Raw genomic sequence first — 21,716 nt, forward strand, 5'->3', positions numbered from 1 at the left:
TTATCTGAGTGTCAAAAGGAATCAGGTACAAAGGGAAACTTTGTGCCATATTTCTCAAGACAATTTGTAAACGAGTACTGGACAGAAATTACCCTACCGATCAAATACGTGAAGTAATAAAGTTTAGATACCATAAAGATATAAATGCATAAAGATATAAATGATAATAATGATAATAATTACGATAAAAATAATAATAATGATAATAACGATAATAATAATAATAATAATAAAAATGAAATGATAATGACAATTATGATAATAATATTCTTATTATTTACAATGTGATGACGGTGGTAATGATTAACAGTAGCAAAAATGTTAATGTAATTTGTATTGATGTTTTTTTGTCTTTCTTGTTTCTTCTTTTTTTCTTCTCCTTCTCATCTTTCTTAACTTTTTAAAACTTTTTTCCAACCAAAATCAGGTGCATCTGGTCAGGTGTGGGGAGGGAGTTCTGCGGATCATAGTTATTAGGTTAACTTTGTTTCCATACCTGGGCGGGCAACTTGACCGTATGCACCTGCTATTGCAATATCTATATATGTTTTCTATTGATTTTGTCTCAATTCATGTTTGTTATATTTATGTGACTTGATTTGCTAAATAAAATAATAATAATAATGTAGAAAATTGTGATAAGAGACCATTAGACCCCTTTTATAATGCCTTCGCAAATCAAAATACTTACATGATCTACGAGGCTGCAACACATATCAATAAGATATTTTCAATACAACATTGTAAATTAGATTATTATTTTTAACAAGCAACTGTACCAAATGAAACTAGTTCATGACGAAATATGATCGTTTTGTAAAAGAGAGTTAGAAGATATTGAGCTTGTTTAATGTGTGTGAATTTCGTTTTACAAATTTGAAATAAGACTTCATAGAGGATTTAAGAATGTAGCCGTTTACAGATTGAGTTTACAAGAGAAAATATCAGTTTGGGTTTTGAAGAAAAGAGACATGATGCACATTTAATTGCATATTATTAACATTGATGAAAAAACAGATTTTCTAAGAAAAAGTTTAGCAACAGGATTCCTGTATTTAGTGTAGAGAATGAAAGATATATTTATATTTTATTTATTTGGTACGAGTTGCGTATATAACATTTGTTTAATATTAAGTGGCAGTCACTTCAACCTTTATTTGTATGAGAAAATGAGGGAAATACCCTGTAACCAAACGAGTCAAACAAATGTAACTTTGTTATTTTTTACTTTATTCAATGAAGTAGCCTAGAGAGGGCAAAATATCTTATTTTTTAGAATTAGTAATATTTATCTTACTTGTTCATTTCAGTTAGTGCAGAAACTCAAATTTCATTCACCATTAAAATATTCTTTTTTTTAAGCACGTGAATCCTTTTTACACTGATATATAATAAAACAAGACACAAATTATATTCATCGCTATTAATCAATGAATTAATGAAATAAAAGATTCAAAAGTTAAAATAAATCGAAAGACTTTTGTATACATGTCATGGAGCAACATTTTCTTCCATTTAAACAATCGTGATAAATTCCATAATAAAACTTACACATTTGCACAGAGGGAGAGAAAGAAAGAATGAGAAAAGGGGGCGGGGATAACAGCAATAAATACAAAATATATCAATAGATGCTGTACCTGTAAAATACGTGGTCTACTTTGAAAAAATATACATAAATAATGGAGGGGTGCCGTTTCATTATTTTGTACAGTCAATTGTCACAGCAATATGCAAAAAGGAATAAGCTAACTTTATCAATTCCTGTGAGTGCAGAGATAAATATCGATCATGCAACATTACATTATACATGTAGTAAAGATAAAAACAATGCATACAATACAAACCTCGAGTAAAAAAAACAAGCAAAGTATCTATGTTCTTATACAACAATGAATAAAGAATTCATGAAATATTAAAAGTGATGGATGGATGCTTTACGCGCGCGTGCGAGTGCACACCCACACACACACCCACTCGCACACACATGCTGTTGCACACACAGTATTAAATTTAGGTGAAGATTCCTTTGAACACCAATTCATTGAAATTTAAAAGATATGTCGTACTGTGATTAAATAACGAGTGGTGGGATGCATATGCTCACTGGGATTCACGTGAAGCTATAACATATCTTATTGGAATAAAAGTTGCCGTCCACACTAAAACACTCACATGCGTGATTTATTCAAACCAAGATTTCACCCAGCAAAAAAAAGCCTTTATTTTCATTAGCATTAATTTTGTCTGATCACTTGTCGACGGAGACTCCTCGGCTCGCTTTTCTTCTCTTTCTTTGGCTTAACCGCTGTTACATTTTTCTTTCGTTCTGTATGGACTATGGTAAGTTTGCAATGTGTGAGGGAAGCGTCAAGAGCAGCAGCAGCGTGATTTATCATCAGTCTTAGCAGTCGTATTATCACTTGTCGACTGAAACTCCTCGGGTCGCTTTTTCTTCTCTTTCTTTGGCTTCACCGCTGTTACATTTTTCTTTCGTTCTGTATGGACTATGGTGAGTTTGCAATGTTTGAGGGCAGCGTCAAGGAACTTGAGCAATTCAATGCTCTTCTCTTCGTCTTCCGTTGAATTATCTTTTGTGTAATTTTCGAAAAAACCACACGTTCTCATGGACATCGTGTACACCAAGCTCTGTTTTGATGTCCTCTCTTTCCTCATCATCTAGCGATGCTGCGTGAGTAATAACGATCATCGGTGGATATCCTGTCATACGAAAAAAAAATATATATACATGTAGGTTTGTAGAAATAGAGATGTTGGTGATGGCAGTGTATGCATCGTTGTTGATCGCCATCAACAATTTATTTTCCATCCCTAAAAAATAATGAACAATGCCCTGGAATTCAGAGCGAACGGACGAAACACGCAGACCCAAGAATGTGGTCCAAAGTCGGGTCATTATTGATTGATCATAGACAATATATCCGGCCCCACCCCACTCCGGGAACGGAGGGACCACATGCGTGTTCCCAAAATCTCCGGCTTGTAACAAAAGAAAGGGTCTACCCGTATTGACTTTACACACCAGACCTATGCCTAAAAAAGGGGGGGGGGTGCTGAAAAGGCTCGTATAACAACAGAAAAAGGTCTACCCGTATTGACTTTACACACCGGACTTAAACTGCAAAAGGGGGGGGGGGGGGGGGGTGGGGAACACGCATATGCGTACCCTAAATAACACTGATTTTTTTTTTTTTGGGGGGGGGGGGGGCAATATAGGCCTGTAAGGTTTGGCGAGTCATTTTGGTAATTGCCTTTTGGAATCAATATTTAAGATTTTATTAAATTAAGTTGTGCAAATGTTCATGCACTCCTCGACCTTATTAGGAGGAGACAAGCATCGGAACTTTGACGTCTAGTCATTCAGGGCCCCGTCTTATAAACAGTTGCGATTGTATCAATCGCCACTTTGTAAATAACAGATAGGGAACTACCAACTTGCGATTGATCAGAGGATTTTCGATTGATTCGTATCAATCACATTTTATTAGATGGGGACCTGGATCTGTTCGAAAATCACAATTTACTTGCCCCAGCTGTTTTACCTGGGGAAGGGGGGGGGGGGGGCAGCAGCGATCTGGCTTGAAACATACTGTTATGCTGCCATATGTGCAAGTGATTGATGCAAGGAAGCAAACAAATAAGGAAACGTTTCAAATTTACAAAAAAGTCTTGGTTTGCTGTGTATTGGAAACCTATTACATGCGAAATTATACATACCGTTGTACTTTCTTAGTTCTTTCGCGAAGGCTCCTATGAACTCTATACCGGGTCTCCGATTGAAGTCACTGAATGAAGAAGCAATGAAGAATTCATTTAAAAACAAAACAATGACGTACAAGGACACCTTACAAAACATCTAGGACGTGGGACAACTACCCCGTACAACTGTCCCTTTAGAATAATACGACTTCAATAATGACACGACGATCAGGATTTAAATAGCTGTCTTAATTCCAGAGAAGCACTTCAGCCAGTCACCATTTCTACAGGCGTACCAAGTGCTAACCCGTCCTATACCCCTGATAATTCTGCTAATTGACCATTTGATATCTGGGTGGAGAGAAGCAATTTAGGACAAAAGGGACGGGCCAGGGATCGAACAGAAAACCTTCACATCTCTGAGGTAAGTGTTTAAAGTGATTTCCTCATATCCTAGAAATCATATTATATCGAGCCCCAAGATTAGTGAAATAGTGCAGATATTGTTTTAGAAATTCGGATTCAATATTTATTTAATCATGTTAGTCATATTACATTAAAAATGTTGAGAGTGCTTACGAGATTCTGAAAACGAAAACACCACAATGGATTTCTTCGTCTTCACTTCGCACGATTTCTTCTATGTCCGGACCACGTTCTCCACCTGCGAGTAACATTTATACAATGAGCTTTAAATCATGTTATTTATAATACCTGAGTCACATCGCCAGAACCACCCCCAGTCATCTACCCCCTATAGGGCAGCCAGCCTCTAAGACCACTACCCCCAACATATGGAAACGTTGTATCATCCGCTCAATCTGACTTAGTATACGTGCATAGAACAAATAAACACTTTTGCATGAAAAAGTGAAGTTTTCTGAAAAGTACATTTCTTTCCAGCATTGGGGTGCCCAGGAGGCACTTGGCTAAACTTTCAAAAAGTACAAAATAAACAAATAATATGCAATTTCTCTGTACTTTTATCGGAAAAACAAACAAATCCAGCACAATGTCGTCTCTTTTTGCATTGGAGAAGAGCAAAATAGCTCGTTTCAATCACACTTCGGCCGCTCTCTCAAGCTCTCACTCGTTCCATTGTGGTCAGGTGGTTTTGGAGTGAGCGGCTAATACCCCCTTCACATACACCGATTTTTCTTACGAGTCCTTACGGCCAACTCGTAGTCAATCGCAAGGATCCGTAAATAACTCGTCACAACTCGCAACAACTCGTAGACACTCGTAAGGATCCATGAAAGGAGAGACAATTTTTTTTGACATGTCAAAAATATTCTTACGATTGTCCACGGATTAATTTGTTCGTAAATAGCTCGTAACAATCTGTAAGTATCGTAAACCGCTCGCAACAACACTTAACCATCCATAACCTGCTCGCAACAATCCGTAATTAACTCGATCGTAACAATTTTTAAAACGATTTGTTACGGTTAGTTTACGATTTGTTTACGGATTAATTACGGTTTATTACGAGTACTTACGTGTTGTTTACGATTTCATTCGGGTAGTCTTACGATGGCTTTACGGATTGTTACGGGTTATTACGAGCACTTTACTTGTAGTTACGAGTACTTTACGTATAGATACGTATACATTACGTATTCTTACGAACGGTTTACGATTTGGGGAAAGGTGTTAAAGCGGCAAATTCGAAAACTTCATTTTCAGTTGTTATTTTTTGGTTAAAAATCCTGAGGACTCGTAGTAAATACTCGTAATTATCTCGTAACTATTCGTAACAACACGTAAACAGGTCGTAATTTACATTTTAATTGCTCGTAGTTATCCGTAATAACTCGTAATAATCCGTAATAACTCGTAATAATCCGTAATAGCCCTTAAATACTCTTAAATCGATCGTAAAAGTGGCCAAATCGTAAGGATCCGTGAAAGATCCGTGTATTTGTGCGATTCGCAAGGACTCGTAAGAAAAATCTGTGTATGTGAAGGGGGTATAATGAATATCTTCTTGTTTTGATTGATTGTATATATTTTTCGGAATTAAGGAAACATAAAAGCTTGACAAATAACCTTCAGCGTCTGAAGCCCCGAATGCACACGCAAATAAACAGGCTCTAATGACGTCATTATCGCTAAATCGGCGTCCTGTATCGTAAAATTGCTACATTTTTACATTGTTTAATTATTAATAAAATATAACATTATTTGTTCTGATACCACTGAAGTTTTGGGTTTTATTTAATGAGTAATTTTTAAATAAGAGTCATTTTACTGTTTTGATTTACTGAATTGTGCCATTTAAGTCGCAGGGTAGAAAGATGCATTTTCCAACCGCACCAACTTGCATTTATGCACCGACATCCTGCTATACGAGTTCGTGTTGTTTTTAAAGAATCCACTGCTTTCTGCTCCACTAAACGTCCATATGCAGAGTCGTTTATCAACTAAATATATCAAATTTATGGATGCTCCCTTCCCAGGTGTTTGCGGTGTTGAAGCATTTCTTTCACCTGATATTAGTCTTTGTACTCCAATTGCCAAAACGTAAATTTCCTTTTGTTTATGTAGTTTCATTCAATAAGTAAATCAAAGAAATACTATTTTCTGCACAACAAAAACAATATGTGTCCCTTTTGTACATGTAAAGTGCCTCTACCCTCAATATGACATATAGTTAATCTACCCATTCAAATAATGGAACTACCTGCCTGATGAAGCCAGTTTGTGGTCAACTTCTTTTATGAGACAAATCCAAGCAACCGTTTCAATATGGGACAACTACCCCCAGACAACTACCCCCTAGAACAACTACCCCCAGGACAACTACTCCGGCCAACTACTCCCAGAAAACTACCCCCAAGGATTGTTGTCCGGGTGGGTAGTCGTCCTAGAGGATGGTTGTCGTAAGGGGTAGTTGTCTGGGGGTAGTTATCCGGGCGTAGTTGTCTTACGGGTAATTGTCTGGGGGTAGTTGTCCGGGGGTAGTTGTCCAAGAGGGTGGTTGTCCTAAGGGGTAGTTGTCCTTGGAGGTAATTGTCCTATAGGGGGTAGTTGACTGGGGATGGTTGTCCGGGGGTGGATGTCCAGAGGGTAGGTATCCTAAAACCGTCCAAATACATGGACAATTGTTCGTACGGCGCGGCGGCAGGATTTGGCGGCTACGGTTGGCGCACATACAATGTGCAATTCAGGCTGAGGCAAGCAAAAGAGCCCACTAGGTCAGGGCTGTTGTTGATAGTGAATTGTGGTTCATGACTGCCGCAGCACCATTATGCTATAGTTTTAGTTGAGTTTAAGTGAGTGGGAAGGTACCTAGATATGAAACAAGTTGAATGTTGGTGAACAATAACCTCGATGCCCGCACCATTTGGTCTAATATATTGCCACGAAGGACTTACAGAGGCTTCGACAAGGATGAACAGCCCAAAAATTGATAGAACGCGGCTAGCATTGAACAAGCAGGCCAAGTACATAATGCCGCAGATTTGGGGGCCGTTCATTGGATCATTCAGGCACGAGCGGCACGAGTTGTTTCCTAGTGACGGAATACATCTATCTGAGGCAAGAAATGACTTTTTTTCTTCACAGCCTTATCCGTGGGTTGACAAACATTGGATAGATTTTCTTCGAGTTCTTTTTGGTTTGGTTTTACTTTATTTTTTTTTAAATTATTTGTAGACTATTTTATGAGCTTGGTCTCAATAGTGTTCACAAATGTGTTTTTTTTAAATTTAATACCGTTTTCGGTTGGAAATGTATTCTAGTCAAAACGAAAGATATCTGTTCGCGACTAATTTTGTTAATTGGTTATTTAGCTCAAGCTTCAAATCGCAAAAAGGTATAATTAAACAAAGTAACCCAGTAAAGTTATGGGTTAAGATCAACATGTTAAGTTCATAAACGTAATGAACGTAATAACAATATATACGATCAGTGGCGGCGGGCGCGCCAATGGCGGTGCCCGTGTGGCGGAAAATGTCAATTTTGCCTCTTCGCATATACGTGTTTATGTATGATATATACATATAAAGGGTATTATATTACACACTGCTGTAGAATACCTTATGGGAAGGTTGTGTTTTGAGAATATAATTTGCACTATTTGAATTGGCCATTGTATCATGCAGAGCACCAATTGGTTGCATACAAATCTGTTGCCGGTTGGGCCCCGATGATACAGGCATTCCGTCCTGTCATTTGTTTTACAACCTGTACCCGATAGTAAAGGCATCTGTTCGCGGCCTGTTCAATGCAGGGACCTGTTTGCCTTCTTTTTATGCAAGGGGGGGGGGGGGGGAGTGGGGTATTATATCTGAACTCGCTGTTATTAATACCAAATATACCAAATATTAATACCATTCGCCTGTTCATGCACGGAATAGTGTCGCCTTTTTATGGCTAGGGGGTTGTACATAAGTCTCGTATGTTGGTGGCCTCGATGCAGAGAGTACTTTGAGTTTTGTTTCGTAGTGTATGCATAATTATGCATATACTTGTATAAATTGATCGAAAAATCGAAAGTAATACCCAAGTCCTTCCCATGGGTGGATTGTAGCAGTGTAACTTATAAAATGAAAAGTATGACGACGGTTTATCCTTCTATATTCAGTTGGGAAAGTTTGTGTTATAATTTTTGTTATTGTCATGATGTCGATTTTCAGGGTAACAAGAAAACATCCTCCATCAAATCTCAAGTAACCGCAAAAAACGAATTCTGTATCTTTTGTTACTGTTCATGTAATACAAAATAGAGGAATAAATAACTTCTTTTTTTAATAAATAAGTGATTATGATGAGTTGAAATATTTACAGCTAAAATTTGATAGACCAAAACTGACCTACGTTTTCTAAATCATGGAGACCTTTTCAAGTCGAATATAATGTACATATACCATAAATGCGCGCTTAAGTGTACAATTACAAACATGAAAATGCAAAAAAAAAGCACCTGCTGTGGGGAGGGACACTCCTTCACCTGCCCAAACTGCTACCCCTCTCCGGGACCGAATTCCAGATACGTACGCCACTGCATTTTAGCTTCAAATACTCAGGCCGACTTTGACATTTAAGTCTCTACCTTAATTGGTCGTGATAGCATTTCTATGCTCGCTAGTGAATTCATATAAATGTGATTTATTACTGATGTCATTAATGAACATATAGCTCAATAACTTACGGAGTTGAGCAAGTATTTCCGTTAGATTAGATGGCTGGAAGTCATTCATGCCTCGGTTGTCGAAAAGAGAAATGCTGCCAGTGACAGTTAGAAGAGTACGTGAGATCGTTTTTCCTCCTCCTGATTCCATTCCGCCTATTACCTGACTCTGTTTAAACTGACCTGCTCGAAATCATCATAAACATGGCAAAGTATGTCTTATGGTGAAATTTAATACGAAACACAATACAAAATTAATGCTGCTTAAAGATAAAGTTGAGTTCTGGTCACGCATTTGCATTGTAAAAGAAACAGTGTGGAATCGATCAGAAAAGGTTGATCATCTAGCATATAAGTATTGGTGTGTACTGCAAGGTTATGGAATCATCAGAATGATAACAAATTTGGCCCAGCCTTGGTAAAGTTACAAGCACCTGTACACAGTATACAATAAATGGGACTACAAAGACATATGGCATTCAAATCCGTCCTGATTTTTACGCTGTTACATGCCATATTTAGAATATTAAGGCATTTAAAGAGCCATGCTTTTCAGGGAACATCTTTAATCTGATTTTCTTCCACATTTGCATAATAACTATGATAACGCTCACAAATTATTGTTCATCTATTCCCAGAACTCAACCTTCTCTTTAATTCAGATTTTTTTTTAAACAGTCGGATTAAAATCTTTAACAATATTATTAACGTAACTACTTCAAAAAGTAACATTCCGTTGTCGTATATGGACTTCAAAAGAGATCTGAAAAAAATTATCAGACTTTCATCCACAGTATTCTTTATCAAAGCACAGCTCATTATAAGTAATAAATCATCCAGGAACCCAGTAAAAAGTCCTACATCAAAGTCGATTCATATATTCCAAAAGGATGTTTTGTGCTGTGACAGGGATTTTAACCACAAACCCTTGTAATTAGTCAGTCCGTTACTTATTCACTAGACCGCAACGCGACAACGATAAATCTCCTCCTTTCCCCTCCTCCTCAATCTTCTTCTTTTTCTTCTTCTCCTCTTCTTCCTTCCCTACACCTCCTCTTCTACCTTCACCTAATTCTTCTTCCCCATCCTTCTTCTCTTTCTTATCTTCCTCCCCCTCCTCCTCCTGATCCTCCTCCTCCTGATCCTCCTCCTCGTCCACCTTCTTCTCCTTCTTCTTTTCCCTCTTTTCTTCATCTGCTTTCTCTTCTCCTTTCCCCCTCCTCCTCTCCTTCTACTTCTGCCTGTTATCATTCTTTCTTTTTCTTATTCTTCTTTTTCTTCTCCTTCGAGCCCTCCTCCTCCGCCTCCTCGTCCCCCGTTCCTTTTCTTCTTCTTGTCCTCATCTTCCTCCATTTCTTCATTTTCTACCTTTATTGCTGCTGTGTTGCGGTGTCAAGGTCGAGTGTATAAGCTAACAGACTGTGATCACAAGGTCCGTGGTTCCAGTCCCGCCGCGACACTAATGTCCTTTGGCAAGATATTAATCTACATTTGCTATATATATATATATATATATATATATATATATGAGCGCTATATACAAGAACCCAGTATTATTATCATTATTACTACTACCATAACTACTGCTGCTATTCATTACTTCTTTCATTATATTCTACTTCACTTTGTAAAATTCTCCTAATACTTTGAAGGGACTAGGTAACATTGTTCAGATGAGAGAAATTGTTGCTGAGGCAGTGACTTCAATGTTAGATGTGCAATTAAAGATAATCTGAAAGTTTGAGTGAAAACAGACCATTATTAATGATAACATTTGGAAGAACTGATCTGATCGATCCCATAATTCTCCAAACTTTGTTATTACATTTTAATTACATTTCAGCTAATTGTAAATCGTCACAAAGCAATGAATTGGTTTTATATACCATTCCAGACATTTAATTGTTGACATATTTTTAAAAGCCTGTCTTATGCCTTATTTTCATGGAAAAACGTTTGGAAAAATTCAAGACAGTGACGCCTTCAAAGAAAACCCTAAATATGTTTGTGGTTTGAGAATTTGTTCAGGATTTGTTTGCATGTCAGTGATTGGGTATAGTAGAAGGAATATATAAATAACATTTTATACAAAAATAACGCAGTTTTTTCATCAACCTTCAACAATGTTATCGAGTCACTTTAAGAATAAGATTGTAAAAAAGGGATTTTTTGGAAATGTTTTCCCAGCATGAGGGCAATGATGTATCCGACCAGCATTTGGGCAATTATACATGCATGTTATATGCCCATCTCATGTCGAGGTTCCCATTTTGTCTTAAAACTTAAGGCAAGAAATTGCCAAAAGTTGGTCAAACATGTTGGGCAATTACAAAAACAAGATTATAATAAACGAGAATGCAAGATGGACACAGAAGATATAACAACAAAGAATATTAAGACTTTTTGGTTATACCTGTGAATGCGAATTCAAGAGAATTTAGAAAGGACGATTTTCCGGCGCTCATTTCTCCAAACAAGCCGATATGTGCTGATTTCACACTGCACCCCTCCGGCGGCTCAAAGGTGTAGTCCCTTAACTTCTCACGTAGAGAAGACAATTCCTCCCTTCTGTGTTCTGCAAAATGCAAATTAATCTATAATCAGAGTTTGATACGATCTTATTTCGTATGTGTGTGTATGTGCGTGTGTGTGTGTGTGTGTGGGGGGGGTGATGTTTCCTGGCCATCCTTGTACATTAAAACACTCTACATTATTAAAGGTATTATGTCCCATTTGCAGGCCCAAAAAATGAAAAAGTTAAATTCCAACTGCATTTGAAAGATAATACTAATTTAGAACTTCCCTAAAAAAGGTAGGGCTTGAAAATGTCTTCAAGTGGGAAAATAACGACTATTAGTTGTCAAATCGACTTAAGGGCTATAGAGCCCAAAAGTAAAAGTCTTGATTTTCGGACAATTGTACCGAACGGTCATACGTTTTATGCTGCGCAAAGATTCAATCAGTTTAATCTTAGCCATCACAAGAAGTGGGTTATTGATGTAGACGAATGCTCATGTACCCTTTACAACTCTTTTCATGTATGTTATTACCAAAGAAGAAGAAAAGCCAGTCAGTCACTCAATAGTGTCTGACAGTGAAGTCTAGCAAGTAAACGGGTTTACTTGCATAATTTGAATATGAGGACACTGCTAACGTTTAAATTTCACAGATAGGACATACATGACATATTCATAATTCCTGCAAAGTTCTACAGCATTTGAGGTTGGCTGCAAAAGGGACATAGTACCTTTAAAGGTGATTATCTTGTGATCAAAAAACGAGGTATTACATTTTACATTACTATTGAAGGTAATTTTTTAAAAATAAATTTTCAAATAATATTTATGAAATGACATAACAACTTTTGCCTATACGACTTTTTTCACATGAAGTTGTAAAAAGCAAATATATCAGATTAGGAGGGTTATCGTAATCCCACAATCATCGTTCTGACTTTCATCATAAAGAATCGTGACCTCATAATACCACCTCATGCTAATCACAACCAACATCAAACTTGATTATGTCAATAAAGTTTTCATTCATATGTCAGATTCTGAATCACTAGGAGTATAAAAATGTTTTTTTAGTAATCAGGTAAAATATACAAACAAACAAGCTTCAATGCTTATTCAGATTGATTTTAAAGTCCTAAGTGCAAGTTGTATCATGGGATGTATTATGTCTCCTCAAGGTAGTGCAAATCATCACAACCAAGTTCTGCTCACCATTTTGTTTTATATTAAACTGTCGATCACAAGGTCCGCGGCTCGAGTCCCCCGCGGCACTAATGTTCTTTGGCAAGACATTGATCTACATTTGCCACTCTCCACCCAGGTGTCAAATGGGTACCGGTAGGAAGGAATTCCTTAAAATGCTGTGAACGTCGAAATCGGCAGCCTAGCATAACCGGTAATGTTGGAGCGCCTTGAGGACCTTGCAAGGTCGATACGTGCGCTATATAATAATCCAATATTATATTATTATTATTATTGTCATTTTGGATTTGATGTTGGATTATAATTTAATATGCATACAAGAAGAGCCGCTTTGCACGCAATCGCTCACCTAATTTCACTGCTTCTGGATTAGGTTCAGGTTCAGGTAGGAAGAGTGTTCTCAGAAATGGAACGTGACTTAAGATTGCTTCACCTACAAATGCAAAGGCAAATTACCAACTTTCAATCATACTATCATAATGAAAAAAAGGATTAGATTTTTTTAGCAAAATACAGATTAATAAAAGAATATCCTCGAGTATAGAAATTCTACATTCTGCAACCATGGCTAAATTCCCTTATGAATAACCCATAGCTATACAAACAATAATAAGCTAGGTTCCTTCCTGATTTCATTTAATTATTTGGCATCTTTCGTTTGGTCGATTGACAAGATGGGTCCGAGATCATACTAAAAATATTTTACATATGATCCTTTCTGAGGGCACTTATTTCAGACTTCAGATTTCAGACTGTCGTTTAATTATGTCTTTTCCACATTGTCAGACTATATGATGCATACGATTTTTAAAGGCAATCCGACTTAGGCCACTTGAATAGAAATGTACCAACCTATTCTCTAAAGGAACGAGATCAAATACCAACAGTCAAAAATTAGTCATAATCTTATCAGCTACTATCATGATCAGTAATATTGTGTGATTTAAATCGAAAATTGTAACCAGTGTTCAGTATGGTTATGAAAGAAACTTTTTGGTACGTGAGTTATTGTTTTTTATCACCCTTACCTTTGGGATGTAGTTTTTTCTTTCTTCGTAGTCCCAGCATGATCACGCATGTAGCTACTAATACGATGCAGATGATAACCAGTATAACAAAGATAGCTATCACGACCTTTCCTCCAACCGGTAATTCGTTATCAGGCACTGCATTTTAAGGGTGAAAGATGAACGACAAAGAAACTTTGATATTAATCAACTGCTATACAGAAAGTAATACGAGGTTTTGCTGAAGAGAAAGAAAATAATTTGTATGTGTTTGAATCTCCACAGTCTTTATTTCAGCATACACAAATATTGTGTGTTATCATGATATTCATTTTTTTTTTTTTTTTTTTTTTTAATTTCATGAATTGGTTCGGTTCGTTTGTCTTTCCTGACTGCTGAGAAAGCACATTTATGCTTTCTATTGCTATTGGTTTCGACTGATGGGGTTGAAATGTATTTTATTTTTACTGACTCACTTTGTATGCTTATACCTTCATTATGAGTTCGCTTCCTGAATTGCCACATTTTACACAAATATTTCTTCTGGAGGTTCTCTTGAACTACATTTTAAGTAATTCTAGCATACCTGTTGGCACAGGTGGAACGAGAACAGTGACGGTTGTTGACCAATCTGTCCTATTTGTTGCTTCACCCCTCACCGTACAGGTATAATTCTGCACTTCATCTAGTTTAGCAGTCACGCTGATGGTCACCTCTCTCTCAGCTGTACCGTTTGGTAGTGTCCTCTGGAAAGGATGCCCAAGGGGCTGCTTCACAATCCCCGACGAGGTCCACTCAAGCGTTACATTAGGTCTGAAGCCAGTAACACGGCAGTTCATGTTGAACGGATATGTGTTGGAAGTTTCTACGATGCAGAAACGTTGGGATTTGTTGCCTGTTGACCCATGGACGCACTGTTCGATTTGGGGCATTGATGGTGATGCTTTGAATTGAAAAAAATAAAACCAGATTAACGAAACAATTTCCGATTTAATATTTTTTTTGGGTAGACATGTGTTTTGGTCTTGCTATACTAGTCCACTGACTGGACTGTTTCCGTAGCGCACGCCCAAACAGCTAGGAAAAAACACACTTTTCACGCTTTAACGGTGACAGTCCTTGCCTTTCTTACCCTTTTGACGGGTGTATTTTCGGGGGTCGCGCGATCCGTGTGGGTTGTATGTAAGGCGAGGCGTCAAAAATAAATATACCAGCTGGCTGCAGCTAACTGCACTAATGCATTTTTATTAGCTCAGCCGGCTATCGCTGGCGGCAGGCGAACGGCATTCCAAAAGCATGCGCCGGCTGCCGCCTATCGAATGGAAGCAGAGCCTCGTCTAAATGAGGTCGTCGGGCCGCCGCCGGCCTATTTGAAACAGCTACCCGCCGCCTGCTACACCGCCACACCCGGCCAAACGATACCTTTATAAACTAGAATTTAATTCGTCAGAGAAAAAGAAACACCGCCATCTTATCATCACTGATGAATAACTCGAAAAAACAGTACTAAACTTTTCGGATTGGTCACCACAGACTAATTATGTGGTATTTCTTTTCTGATACGCCTTTATCAATAAAGGGACCAGTCGTACCGTGGAAATCTTTGGGCTCACTTCATTTAGATGCACCCTGCATGTAAATGGATTAGATGCCTTGTATTTTTAGTATATTCGAAAAAACATTTTTTGTAACAACCTAAGATTTGCTATTTTAAATTACTGGCTCGCCTATTGTCTATTATATCCAAATCATATGTTTGTGTTTATTCTTGTTATGCTTCAATGATATAAAACCTATTATATACCTTACTTTAAGAATCTTTCCTAATCCTGCCATCTGATTGGTTAAAAGTGAAGTCGTGTTTTTAACTATGCTCGCCAAAATGAACTGTTTTTAAATAAGCCCGCCAAAATGTTATCTCTGTCAAGTCGAGGTGAGGGAGATAATAGGGGTTTTTCGTTTGTGTGGACGAGGACGGCGTTCCCGTCCTCTAACGAGGAGAAGAAATATGAAAACGGACATAAACTGGAATATCTATATTACACGCTTACAATCGGCCTATCAATTAACTGTACCAATGGACTGTGCGCATCAAGGGGTATATTAAGTAGACACCTAAAGGCAATTTATCTGCATATATCATCCTAGTCATGTAACTCAGTTAGTGGCATAGCAAGTAAATGTAACATATTAAGAGTGACATTGCAAATGTAAGAAAATAAAAATATTTGCACTTAAATTTACTTTATTCAAAAAGATATACATGTAAGGCATACCTACAGCATGGCTAAACTAGTATGACCAATTAGCATAATGGCCTTAAGTTCTCCGATACAATTTATGTTGAACATTTATCCCTTGGTCGACATTATCGCTATTATATCGGCACCGATGTCACTATCAATCTTATTTTAAAGAGCAATCCAATCCTTGTAATATCTTCTATGATAGTATGGAAGCAGAAAATAAGAGAAACAGATTGGTAACAGTTTGACATAATCAGGCAATACTAAGGGAGTTACGAATTTTTGAAATATGAAATCAGTAGGTCGGTGAGAATCTCAAATCGGCAATTTAGTCAGTAGCTTGTGACGTAGCATGGGACAACTCTCCCGTTTGTCGTGTACACAAATATCCTTATTTTCTCTTTTTCTCCTACTCTACCTACTCCCTTTGTTCACTACTCGAAATATATTTTGGAAAGCAGAGTATCATAGGTCCTCTGAAAAGAATAGACTCTCTCGAATCATACTTTTTTGAAAAATGTACATTTTGCTAATTTTCTTAACAGTGTTTCGTAACAGTGACGTTACTGGTCCTCGAATTTGCCCATACGTATATGGATTACGACTTCCACACAAATCATAGGTTTCTTAATTTCTGTCCGATTTTATTCAAAATTTCACCATTCTTCTTTTCTGATTTATCTGCTTTCGTTTAGTTGACATAGTTGTCTGTTAAGGTTAGATTTCCCTGAAACTTACAACTTGTTGGCATTATGCCCCTTTTGCAGGCCAAAAAATTGAAAAAAGGTATAATTCCAACGGCATTTGAAAGACAATACTAATTTAGAAATTCCCTCGAAAGAAAAGGCTGAAAATGGCTTTTAGTGGGGACAAACGAGCATTAGTTGTCGAATAGACTTAGGTGATTGCAACCATCTAAGTAATAGTTTGATTTTCAGACCCTTTTAACCGGAACGGTCGTACATTATGTACTGCACAAAGATTTAATCAGTTTAAATTTGGCGATTACGAGTAGTTTCCTTGCATAATTTGCCAATACTAGGACACTGCTAATGTCTAAATTTCACAGATTGGACAAACATGACATATCTATAATTCCTGCAAAGTTCTACATAATTTGCTACCAAAGGGACATAATATATCTTAAAGGCATAATGAAACTATTTCTAAATCATTTTCTTACCATAGATGGTCAGTTCTGTATGGTTGATGTAACTAGTACCAGATTGAAGTTCTAAGCGACACTGATATCTCCCTTCGTCTGAAACACTGAGGTTTCTGATATCGATGGAAAAATCATCATTCAAATTGAAACGACCATCGAAGTTATGTGGCTTTTCTTGGAAATAAGTAGCTTTGCCGCCACCACTGCTGTTCGTCCAGTACAACGCTAGAACATCGGGATAGGTGAATTTACATGGGAGATTCACATTCTCACCTAGCCATCCGATGACATGTTGATCAGTATGTATCGTGGCTACACAACCTATAAATGATGGGACAAAAGAAAAAGAGGGCAGAGTGAAAAGCAAAAGAGATTATAAAGAAGGGGGAATAATAAGACAAGTAGGAATGAGGGGTACAACCCTCGAAACGATAGACAAAGCACAAGAGATATCCCTATAACGAACGAACGCGTGACGGATTTAAATAATGCTTTCACGAAATTGGATGCGAAACGACGAAATTGATCAGACAAAGTTACCAAATGAATGATTAAAGACAAAATCGAATTTGAGATTTGCAAAATTAGAAAGTTTTGAAATGAAATTGAATGAAAATATAAAGTATGATCTTGAATGCAAAATTGTTAAAATGGAAGCGGGAAAATGTTATTCGAGTAAACAGGTCGTCAAGTCAACATGCACAAATGCGTCTATCAAACTTAAAGGCACAGTTCATATTTTCCTACTGTCTTTCGAATTCCAAAAAGTGCTTCTTCTTGCAAGAACATACCCACACTCGCTCGTATATGAAGCTATTATTAAAGGGAACACTTATTCTCCATTTAGTCAAATAAGATCAATTCTATTTCCAGAATGCATTTGTGAGCAATTGTGCTTTCGTCAGGATGATTATGATATTACTCATTGACTTCACATAATAATCGCCTGAGATATATACCGTATAATTTCTGTTCCAACTCCCATTATATAATATGAAACAATAATTATATGTACTTGAAATCATACACAGTCTGTTTTTAACCATTCCAAACCATTCTAAAATTGTATTACTTGTATGACCTGAATTTTAATATTTTCATAAACATGATATGGGGTTTAACTTCATCTGTATATATTATAATCGTGCAATAGCTTTGAGACTGGTTGTTATGGAAATTGTGTTCTCAATGAAAATTAATTTTTGTTGATATTTTAATATAAATTTTGATGTCAATGATTTAAATGATAACAATCATAATAATCTTAATAATAACAGTAATAATAATAATATTAATAATGATAATGATAATGATATTATTATATGCTTTCTATTGATTTTATATCTCAATTCATGTTTGTTATATTGCTGTATTTATGTGATTTGCCAAATAAAATAATAATAATAACAGAGACTCTCAGTCACTATCTTTCTCTCTATATATATATCTTTCTCTTTATCTTTCAAGGTTTTTTCTCTATATCTCTCTTGTGGTATTAAAACCTTTGACTAATTAAAAATAAAAATTTTGTCGTTACTTCACGTTTGTCATTTAAATTGGAAGCATTAAACCTGCATTATGCAGGTAAAACTACAAAAAAAGTTACTATGCACAGTCTACTTTAACTAATTATCTTCACGCAATTCTTTTAAATATTAATGGATACAATTTAAGTGTTCAGTAGGGGGAGAGGAATCAAATTTAATTGTCTTCGACAATCATTTCTTTAGTATAAGGCCTACAAAAAGAAGATGTTGTATTGCCATTTGCGACCGACCCAAAAATCTAAACAAATCTACGGTTGGCTTTTTAAAAAAGTTTTTTTTTAAACCATTTTTTAGAGAGAAAAAAATATTAAAGCATTTAAAACTGAAAAAAATTAGCCCAATGAGGGAGAAGAAAAAACAAGTTTTACAAAAAATATTTTAAAAATTCCGACCGACCGACCCATGTTTTGGCACCTAAAGTAAAGGGCAATAGAACATCTTCTTTTGTGGGGCCTAATTGTCTTCTTGATGAATACAAATTATTGCTTAACCATTTTTTTATGTACACATATTCTAAATTGTATTATTCATGCTATATGTAATGTATGTATGTATAGTAGGATGTGTATATATTCGTTCTTATGCGCGTGCATGTGTGTGTGTGTGTGCGTGTGTGTGTGTATGTGCGTGCTGTGTATGAATAGGCTTTTCTGAACAGCGTATGTCGATGAATATTCATTTTCATCACCATCAGAATAATTCAATCGAGTTGTTTATATTCATTTGTTTCACATTCTTCATTTTGGTCATGAATTGATTCTTCCAGCTTTGATTATCTCAATGAGCACCTGTACAATGTTGTGTGCATGCAAAGCCAACAATCACGGGAGGGTTTATTTTTACATAAAAATATTTCACTTTTCATGGTAGGAAAAGATGGTTAAGTTAAAAATATCCGTTTTGAAATTTGTCTTTTTAAGCCTTGGTGTACGTCAATCCATTTGATTTCTCTGCTTGAAAAGTGACATGAAGATTCATTGAAAAATTGTCTCGACACCTGCCAATCGACGGTGTGTCCATAAACCCTAATAAAAATTGAAGGACACATACATAAATTATGAAGACAAAAACTGTCGGTCTTGTCTTGAGGAGAACTTTAGCTCAATGTGTTGTTTATGCGACGAATTTGAATGAAACCTCTCTTGAAATTGATTGAACAAAGACAAATTCGATCATTATATTTTGCAGCAGCCCGTCAAGTGCCACAAATTTGATTGATATCTGACTAAAAATGAATGGTCAACTGTAAAAAAAATTGATTGACCTGGACCAACTCGAATTACCAATATTAACTTTGACATTTTCATGATCCCGGATTCCAAAAAGACGAAATTGAAGTGCAAAAAGATAAATTCGAATTTAAAAAGTGTTAAAATGGATGTGAAATCCTTCAGTAAACAGGTAAATGCGTTAACCGTAAGCAACAGTAAGGAGTTCCCCCACCCTTGCTTTTTGTCCAGAGTGGGCGACAGTTTTCTTTTCTCATACAAAATCATTACTTACTGTTTATCATGAGTATCTAGCAGTTAAGCATTATACTCGTGGTTCGTAATATACGTAGCTACAGAAATTCCTACTTAATAATATTGGTATTACAATTGCTTTGATGAGAGAGACAACATAATAATGCTTGCTAGATTTTGTTTTCATTATGTTTGTTGATTTCAATACATTCGAGAATGAAATCAAGTAAGACATGATCAACAGATTTTAAAATCTATGGAGAGACGAAGCTTAAAGATAAACTTGAGTTCTGGTAAAAAAAAGAAAATGAATTCTCACAAAATCAAACGAAACTTACACTGAATGTTCTAGATTACAAATAAATGTCATTTGCCAAACAATTTTGGTAGAAAATGTATACTAGTTGAGTAATTAGCATAGATCTTTCTGTGTACAGTGTTTGTTACTTTCCCAAGACTGGCCAAATTTATTAATTTTGATGACTCCAGAACTTTGCAGTACACACCAATACTTACATGCTACATGATCAACTTTTTCTGATCCATTCCACACCTTTTCTTTCACAATGCAATCGCATGACCAGAACTCAACTTTATCTTTAAATATGCGTTTTTATTCATGAACTTAAATTTGTGTAATTTCCCTTTTTTTGTACCCCCTCTCCCTCTTCCTATCTTTGTTTTTCTCCTTCAAAATCTAGGGCCCGAATTCACAAAGCAATGTTTGAGCTCAGACCAAGGTTTGAGCTCAAACCTCCTTTTGTTTCGCCAAACCTCCTTTTGTTCTTTACAAACCAGGTTTGTAAAAAACGCGTAAAACGCGTCATATGACGTACGAAAACCAAGGTTTGTCGACAAACCTCCTTTGTGAATTCGGGCCTAGGTATTTAAACATTGCTCATCCAGAACCAGGCATGGAGTTAATTGCATCCGGGGCTCACTACCATGCCAACTGTTAAAGAGCAGCAACCAGGATGTTCAGCAAGCAAACTAGAGATTAGGAGAACCCTGGAGAAGCTTCATATCATGAGTTGTTCAGTATTTTGTATAAATGTAATAGATGGTAGGATAATTGAAAATATTTTCTTTGTAGAGAATCATTACTTCAAAAAGGATGTTTGTTAAGTTTGTTTAGATAGTACAGGGATTAGATGTTTCTTCCTATAAAGCCTAGCTACAATCTCACGTAGGTCCATTTCCTCTGAGTTGTCCTGAATGTCCTGCAATTATGATAATATTGATAATGGTAGTCAAGTTTTAATACTGCATATTTCACATGTCGATACATGTTTGTTAAACAACATAATTTACTAGTACTCTGGTCTTTGGATGCAAATTCAGTACGTGTATTGCAAATTACATGTATATTTATCATTTGTTACTTTTGTTTAGCATTCCAAAATGTGGATACAAGTATTTTTTAATATATTTATACTTACTTATTTATGTGCAGGTTATGTGGATTTCTTATATAAAGTGAATCCAATATAAAAACGATTGGTTAATATTATTATTTATTTCAATTTTGTATAATTATTTTTGTTTCTTTAATTATTTAGTAATTAATTCATTCCATAACTGAAACATAACATATATTAACAAAACATAGCACATTAACAAAATTGATATTCATGAACAATAAAGACATCTACACAGCACAAATTTGTATTGTATTTACACTAGATAATTTCGAATTTACATGTGAAAAAGGTAAC

General features: G+C 36.2%; 1 protein-coding gene across 3 annotated transcripts in view; it reads right to left on the reverse strand.

Moving 5' to 3' along the window:
- Positions 1 to 812: 812 nt before the first annotated feature.
- LOC100890593 (butyrophilin subfamily 2 member A2) overlaps positions 813 to 21,716 on the reverse strand; it is a 33,452-nt gene continuing 12,548 nt past the window's right edge. For all 3 annotated transcript variants that reach the window (XM_011670901.2, XM_011670903.2, XM_011670902.2), the window contains exons 2-10: positions 17,010 to 17,312; positions 14,167 to 14,523; positions 13,602 to 13,739; positions 12,923 to 13,006; positions 11,268 to 11,429; positions 8,876 to 9,037; positions 4,300 to 4,384; positions 3,739 to 3,806; positions 813 to 2,721 (exon numbers count right to left, since the gene is read on the reverse strand). In XM_011670901.2, coding sequence (XP_011669203.2) covers positions 2,588 to 2,721; positions 3,739 to 3,806; positions 4,300 to 4,384; positions 8,876 to 9,037; positions 11,268 to 11,429; positions 12,923 to 13,006; positions 13,602 to 13,739; positions 14,167 to 14,523; positions 17,010 to 17,312 — 1,493 coding nt within the window. In that variant the 3' untranslated portion in view covers positions 813 to 2,587. The remainder of the gene's footprint in view (positions 2,722 to 3,738; positions 3,807 to 4,299; positions 4,385 to 8,875; positions 9,038 to 11,267; positions 11,430 to 12,922; positions 13,007 to 13,601; positions 13,740 to 14,166; positions 14,524 to 17,009; positions 17,313 to 21,716) is intronic.

This window comes from Strongylocentrotus purpuratus, unplaced genomic scaffold, assembly GCF_000002235.5.
Source record: "Strongylocentrotus purpuratus isolate Spur 01 unplaced genomic scaffold, Spur_5.0 spur5_scaffold_7, whole genome shotgun sequence".
Taxonomy (NCBI): domain Eukaryota; kingdom Metazoa; phylum Echinodermata; class Echinoidea; order Camarodonta; family Strongylocentrotidae; genus Strongylocentrotus; species Strongylocentrotus purpuratus.